The 7,997-nt window shown below is 44.0% G+C and overlaps 1 protein-coding gene across 1 annotated transcript; it reads right to left on the bottom strand.

Annotated features, from left to right (window-relative positions):
- Positions 1 to 1,276: 1,276 nt before the first annotated feature.
- Positions 1,277 to 7,845, bottom strand: EMC6 (ER membrane protein complex subunit 6). The gene is made up of 2 exons (XM_070742795.1): positions 7,758 to 7,845; positions 1,277 to 2,057 (listed from the first exon to the last, which is right to left on the bottom strand). The coding sequence occupies exon 2, from the start codon at positions 2,007 to 2,009 to the stop codon at positions 1,677 to 1,679; it is 333 nt and encodes a 110-aa protein (XP_070598896.1). The 5' UTR covers positions 2,010 to 2,057; positions 7,758 to 7,845; the 3' UTR covers positions 1,277 to 1,676.
- Positions 7,846 to 7,997: the final 152 nt, after the last annotated feature.

The following is a 7,997-nucleotide window of genomic DNA, read 5'->3' as shown; positions in this document are numbered from 1 at the left end:
TTCCCTGGCACTTGTCAAGATCCAGTAACGCAGGAGAGGCAATCCGATTCTCGCTTAAGAAGGGAGACGTACAAGAGCTGTAAATTTAGAACTATCGTAGCATGAAGGTAAAAAGGATGGGGGGGAGGGTGTCATAAATTTTCTGATTGTTTCATTCTTGAAACCACCAAAGAGGTACCGGTAATCCCCGCTACCTTGTGGGTCTCCGAATTTGGCAATTTGAAGATGTGTAGACTTCCAACTCCCAAATTACTTCACCCATGGCTGGCTGAGGAATTCTGGGAGTTGAAGTCCACACGTTGCCAAGTTTGGAGACGCCGGCAGTACCTTGAGCAGGTTGTGAGAAAAAATGGATCTCCACAGAACTTGAGGAGATAGAAACATAGAAACATAGAAGACTGACGGCAGAAAAAGACCTGGTCCATCTAGTCTGCCCTTATACTATTTTCTGTATTTTATCTTAGGATGGATCTATGTTTATCCCAGGCATGTTTAAATTCAGTTACTGTGGATTTATCTACCACGTCTGCTGGAAGTTTGTTCCAAGGATCTACTACTCTTTCAGTAAAATAATATTTTCTCATGTTGCTTTTGATCTTTCCCCCAACTAACTTCAGATTGTGTCCCCTTGTTCTTGTGTTCACTTTCTTATTAAAAACACTTCCCTCCTGGACATTTAACCCTTTAACATATTTAAATGTTTCAATCATGTCCCCCCCTTTTCCTTCTGTCCTCCAGACTATACATATTGAGATAATTAAGTCTTTCCTGATACGTTTTATGCTTAAGACCTTCCACCATTCTTGCAGCCCATCTTTGGACCCGTTCAATTTTGTCAATATCTTTTTGTAGGTGAGGTCTCCAGAACTGGACACAGTATTCCAAATGTGGTCTCACCAGCGCTCTCTACAGCGGGATCACAATCTCCCTCTTCCTGCTTGTTATACCTCTAGCGATGCAGCCAAGCATCCTACTTGCTTTCCCTACCGCCTGACTGCACTGTTCACCCAGTGCGTGGATACAGAACTTGAAGATCTTGCATCCATCATTTTCCACCACCCTGGAAGCGTCGATGACGGAGACGGCTATAAATCCCCTCTTTCAAATTAAAACTCCCACTTAACTTGTTGCAAATGTTTACTTGGAAGTGGAAGCAGCTTCAGGCCAAATGCCCCACAACCCACCCACCTGCCCCATACGACCTGCCTGTAGTGAGGCTGTGAAAACCACGATAGTCCTTCAATCAAGGTGTGTACAAAACCGATCAAGCATTGAATATTGATATAGATTATTTTTTTTCTCTTTCTCTCTCTCCAAAATAGAAGATCTGGTTACACAGCAATGAAAATCTCCGAAGGGAAGGTTGGCCTAAGGGGGAAAGAAATTTCTAGCAGGGATAAATCGAGAAGAACGGGACGTCCCCTGGGCTGGAGGATGGGTCATTTACATGTCGGTTTTAAAGGCTGGAGGGTGTGGAGGGGGTGTTTCACATTCTGTTTCATTAGCAGGGTTCTAGAGGCTTGCTTTCTGACATACGTTAGGGAGCGCGTGAAGAGTGCAAGCAATGGGCCAGGATCCCCAGTTCCAGGGCGTCAGAGAGGCAGGAGCGAGCCATCTCTCCTCATGACCGTTCCGGCTATATCTTCTTCTTCTTCTTCTTCTTCTTCCTCCACCTCTTAGTAAACGTGCACCATGCCATAGAGGAAAGTCCAGAAGAGAATATATGTGAATAACCCCCCGATCAGTCCTCCGGTAAAAAGAGGCCTTCGGGATTTAAAATATTTGCTCCATCGCCGTCCGGCTTTTAGCACCAAAAGCACCGAGAGTAAGACGGAGGCTAGGAAGTAGAAGATGAAGCCGTAGAGGCCGTTGAGGCCCAAAATGCCGGCGGTGGCTCCCGAGAGGGCGGAGACGGACGTCCTGCAATAATCCAGGATGGCTGCGTTTCCACGGACGGCAGCTTCGCTGATGAACTGGGGGCCTTCCCGTTTGGCCACCACTGCGGCCATGGCTTCAGCTGGGAGTGGTGGGGCGGCTCTCCTTTGAGGCGGCGCTTTCTGCGAAGAAAAATGGAAATCATTCATACAGGCAGATTGGTTTCTTGGAAAACCCAAGAGACTGTCCTTAGAGACAGCAAGGGGACAAAATGAGAAACAGATTGTACTAAGAACATTCTGCCGCACGAATCCCAGCGACCAGTCAGGTCCCACAGAGTTGGCCTTCTCCGGGTCCCGTCAACTAAACAGTGTCGTCTGGCGGGACCCAGGGGAAGAGCCTTCTCTGTGGCGGCCCCGACCCTTTGGAACCAACTCCCCCCAGATATCAGAGTTGACCCCACCCTCCTTTCCTTTCCTAAAGTTCTTAAGACCCATCTCTGCCGTCAGGAATGGGGGAACTGACACATCTCCCCCGGGGAAATACAGTTTATACATGGAATGTTTGTGTGTGTGTTTGCTTTTAATAATGGGGTTTTTGTGTGTTTTTTAAATTATTAGATTTGTTTTTTACATTGTTCTTGTTATTGTTATGAGCCGCCCCGAGTCTACGGAGAGGGGCAGCATACAAATCTAATAAATAATAATAAAATAATAATAAGAACATAAGAAGAACCCTGCTGAATCAGGCCAAAGCCCACCGAGTCCAGCATTCAGTGGCCCCCCAATTGTCCATGGGGATCTTGAGCAGAAAGAGAAGGCAAGACCCTCCCTTTCCCCTGACCCCCAACAAATGGGACCCAAGGGAACCCTGCCTGCCTCAACCAATAGAGGCAGCATTTGGACATCCGTTTCAATCACCACCCATGATACACTTGGCATCCATGAATCTGTCTCATCCTGCCTTGAAGCTCTCCAGGCTGACAGCTGTCATGACCTCTTCTGGAAGTGAATTCCATAAACCAAGCACCCTCTGGGTGAAGAAATATTTCCCTTGATTTGTCCGATTAATCTTTATGAAAGAGCTCAAGGAGGAGAACAGATCAGACACACCTTTTCCCTATTTCCCCCACAACCACCACCCTGTGAGATAGGTTGGACTAACAGAGTGTGTGACCCAACTAGCATTCATGTCTAAGGAGGGACTAGAACTCACCATCTCCAGGTGACTGGCCCGAAGTCACCCAGCTGGCTTTTATGCCTAAGGTGAAACTAGAACTCATGATGCGTGCTGAGCAGGGTGGATAAAAATTGATGATTTTTTAAATCAGATTTTTAAATTTAAATCAGATTTTTTTAATTTTTTCAAATTAATTTTAATAGAGTAAAAAAAATCTATCTAAAGACAGTTTTCTATTTAAAATACTGTACATTAATAATTCAGTTTATCCACCATGAAATGGAGCTTAGTTATGTAGTTGTATATTCTGCAATACTGGGACTGCTGGTGAGTCAACAGCAGGTCAGAGATTAGATTAGATTAGATTTATTGGATTTATATGCCGCCCCTCTCCGCAGACTCAGGGCAGCTCACAACAATGGCAAAAACAGTACATAGTAACAAATCTAATATTTAGCAATCTAAATTACAGTTTTAGGTTAAAAAAATTCATAAAAGCAACCCCAATATATATAAAAAACAAGCACATAATCAATCATACACCAAAACAACATGGGCAAGGGGGAGATGTTTCAATTCCCCCATGCCTGACGGCAGAGGTGGGTTTTAAGACATTTACGAAAGGCAAGGAGGGTGGGGGCAATCCTAATCTCTGGGGGGGAGCTGGTTCCAGAGGGTCGGAGCCACCACAGAGAAGGCTCTTCCCCTGGGTCCTGCCAGATGACATTGTTTAGTCGATGGGACCCGGAGAAGGCCAACTCTGTGGGACAGAAGTGACAGTTGCTTTTTAAAAATTATGATTTAAATCAAATCCACCTTGATTCGGAATAGAACTTTATGTTAACCTTATTACTACAGTAGAGAATAGATGAAGCAACCAATTCCCTTGTCACCTTTATGGTGCAATAAACAGGTAATTCCTTGGCTTACAGCCTAGTAACATTAAATGAATATTCAAAGAATAGAATAGAATTCTTTATTGGCCAAGTGTGATTGGACGCACAAGGAATTTGTCTTTGGTGCATAAGCTCTCAGTGTACATAAAAGAAAAGAGACATTTGTCAAGAATCATGAGGTACAACACTTAATGATTGTCATGGCCAGGGGTCTACAAACTTTTTACACAGGGGGCCAGTTCACTGTCCCTCAGACTGTTGGAGGGCCGGACTATACAAAAAAAACCTGTGAACAAATCCCTATGCACACTGCACATACCTTATTTTAAAGTAAAAAACAAAATGGGAATGTACTATTTAGAGGGAGGGAAGAAGTCTGAAATTCATATATGTTTATGTTTTGTTTTTAATTTTCTTTTGTTAACATCTGATTGTAGGTTTTCTTGGCTTATAGAAAAATGTATAAAGAAAGAAGGAAGCAGTTTGGCATAATGGTTAATAAGTTAGAAATATAATTGGTGTACTTTTTGAAGGAACATTAAGGAGGGAATTTAATTAAAAGAAAATGAACTTTTTTGATGATTGATACTACAGTAGTTACTAACAAAATACCACATTTTATTCATAGAAAATTAGATGGAACACTGTGTTGTGTCACTCATCCGTGGGCCGGATAAATGGCCTCAGCGGTCCGTAGTTTGGGGACGGCTGGTCATGGGGGTCAAATAAGCAATCAGGAAGAGCACAACAGCACAAAGTGGCTTATGTATGTTTTTCACATTTATAACTGTTGCAGCACACCCACCGACACACCGCATGGTCCACATGATCAAAATTTAGATGCTTGGCAACTGCCGTGTTATTTATGATAGTTGCAGAGTCATGTGACCCCCTTTTGGGACTGTGTGACAAGCAAATCCAGATTCACTTAACTACGTTACTAACTCAACTGCAGTGATTCACAATAATAGTAACAAGATTTTAAAAATGTGCCATATTTACTTAACTTGTCTTATTTAGCAATGGAAATTTTGGGCTCAAATTGTGGTCTACTTTCAAGACTAAATTAATGGGGCTTAAAATCCAGGAGAATAAGCAAACTTCTGTCTCGCTGTAATTTTTTTCAGGTAGTTGCCCACTCTCTTTTGACTTCGCTTCTAAGTGGCCATTACTTCCAGTAATAAATAGAAACATAGAAGACTGGCGGTAGAAAAAGACCTCATGGCTCTGATACTATTTCCTGTATTTTCTGCCGCACGAATTCCAGCGACCAGCTAGGTCCCACAGAGTGGGCCTTCTCCGGGTCCTGTCAACTAAACAATGTCATTTGGCGGGACCCAGGGGAAGAGCCTTCTCTGTGGCGGCCCCGGCTCTCTGGAACCAACTCCCCCCAGAGATTAGAATAGCTCCCACCCTCCTTGCCTTTCGTAAGCTCCTTAAAACCCACCTCTGCCATCAGGCATGGGGGAACTGAGATATTCTTTCCTCCTAGGCTCCTACAATTTATGTATGGTATGTTTTTTTGTATGTATGTATGATTGGTTTTATAACAAGGGTTCTTAGCTGTTTTAGTATTAGATTGTCACATGCTGTTTTTACCACTGTTGTTAGCCGCCCCGAGTCCATGAAGAGGGGCGGCATACAAATCCAATAAATAAAATAAATAAATAAATAAATTTTATCTTAGGATGGATATATTGATAAAATTGAACGGGTCGAAAGACGGGCTACACAAATGGTGGAAGGTCGTAAAACTTATCAGGAAAGACTTCATGAACTCCATCTGTATAGTCTGGAGGACAGTAGGGAAAGTGGGGACATGATCAAAACATTTAAATATGTTAAAAGGTTAAATAAGGTTCAGGAAAGAAGTGTTTTTAATAGGAAAGTGAACACAAGAACAAGGGGGCACAATCTGAGGTTAGTTGGGGGAAAGATCAGAAGTAACATGAGAAAATATTATTTGACTGAAAGAGTAGTAGAAACTTGGAACAAACTTCCAGCAGACCTTTTTGTTAAATCCACAGTAACTGAATTTAAACATGCCTGGGATAAACATATATCCATCCTAAAATAAAATACATGAAATAATATAAAGGCAGACTAGATGGACCATGAGGTCTTTTTCTGCCGTCAATCTTCTACGTTTCTACGTTTCCAATGGTTGCAAAGTCCCAGTGTGTGTGTGTGTGTCACGTGATCCCCTTTTGCAACCTTCTGATAAGCAAAGTCAATAGGAAAGACAGGTTCACTTAACAACCAAGTTACTAACTTACCAACTGCAGGATTCACTTAACAACTGTGGGAGGAAAGGGGCAAAACTCACTTAACAATTATCTCCCTTCACAACAGAAATTTTGGTTGTGGCCGTAAGTTGAGGACTCCCTATATTGCAAGTGGCGATCACATGACCCTGGGACACTGCAACCTTTGTCAATGCATACAGGTTACCAACTGCCCAAATTCTGATGATTTAACAGCTGGAATCTTGTGATGGGCATAATTTATTTATTTATTTATTCAACTTCTATGCTGCCCACTCCCAAAGGACTCCGGGAGGCTTACAATAATGATATAATTACAAATGGATACAGAACAATAAGAAGTTGAATATAATACCTAAAACTATAAAACCCCATAATAAAAAAACTCAGTCATAATCACGTACATACACACCATCCATACAGTTTGGCCATGAAAGATGTACAATTCATGGCCCCCAGGCCTGCTGGCTTAGCCAGATCTTCATGGCCTTACGGAAAGCCACCAGGGTGAGGGAACTTCCACTGCAGCCCCGCCAACCTTCATTGTTTAGTCGACGGGACCCGGAGGAGGCCAACTCTGTGTGCTCTTATTTATTTTATTATTTATTTATTGGATTTGTATGCCGCCCCTCTCCGCAGACTCGCAGACTCTCCCCTGACGGCAGAGGTGGGTTTTAAGAAGCTTATGAAAGGCAAGGAGGGTGGGGGCAATTCTAATCTCTGGGGGGAGTTGGTTCCAAAGGACCGTGGCCACCACAGAGAAGGCTCTTCCCCTGGGTCCCGCCAAACGACATTCTGACGGGACCCGGAGAAGATCCACTCTGCGGGACCTAACTGGTCGCTGGGATTTGTGCAGCAGAAGGCAGTCCCTGAGATAATCTGGTCCGGTGCCATGAAGGGCTTTATAGGTCATAACCAACACTTTGAATTGTGACCAGAAACTGATCGGCAATTGGTCTCTGGGAGGTTATGTGGCAAGAAGCAGTCCCATAAATAAGTGTGAGGACAGAATAAGTGTGAGGACTGATTATAAGTCACTTTTTTCAGTGCCATCATAACATAGATCGGTCATTAAACAAATGGTCATATGTTGAGGTCTGTCCTTGCTTATCCAGGAGCGAGGCCCACCACCGAACATCTCTCCAAAGGCAGATTCACTTAACGACCGTGTGACTCATTTATCAACTTGCCAGCGATCCATTTAGTGACTGTGGCAACAAAGGTCGTAAAATGGATCAAAACGCACTTGAGCAACTGCCTCACTTAGCAACATAAAACTCTGGGATCCGTTGGGGACGTAAGACGAAGACTATCCACCCAGAAGCCGAAAATGTAAAAGGAACCTTCGGTACCTCATGTAAAGGCAGAGAAGGCCCAAGCCAGGCCCTCCCTTGAAGGCCCCCGTAATGACGTCACCCACGTGAGACAGTTCTCAGTTAACGACCTCAAAACTGACCTTGTTCATAGATATTTTTAAAAACCGGGCGAGTTTTTAAGGCTTTCCCCCCACCTTACCTTCTGAAACCTCTCAAATCCCTCTTACCTCGCTACGTATTTTTCTCCCCTCAGCTCTCGCCCAACCGGTTTCACCGACTCCGATTCTCACCGCAAAGAAGCAGCCGCCGCCATCTTGGAACAGAGAGGCTTCTGGGAGCACACGGCGTCGCACGCTCTGACGTCACGCAGCCTTCGCCTCCTGCGCGCCGCCTTTCCATAGAGTCCGGCGGACCCTCGCGAAGGCCGAACGAGGCAGCGAGGCCATAGAATCGAAAGAGTCTATATA

Source organism: Erythrolamprus reginae, chromosome 1, assembly GCF_031021105.1.
Source record: "Erythrolamprus reginae isolate rEryReg1 chromosome 1, rEryReg1.hap1, whole genome shotgun sequence".
Classification (NCBI taxonomy): Eukaryota; Metazoa; Chordata; class Lepidosauria; order Squamata; family Dipsadidae; genus Erythrolamprus; species Erythrolamprus reginae.
The sequence above is the reverse complement of the archived record's forward strand: the minus strand, read 5'-3'. Positions and strand labels throughout refer to the sequence as shown.

Bases quoted from the DNA above. Each gene is read 5' to 3' on its own strand.
- EMC6 (XM_070742795.1), bottom strand. From the start codon at position 2,009: ATGGCCGCAGTGGTGGCCAAACGGGAAGGCCCCCAGTTCATCAGCGAA.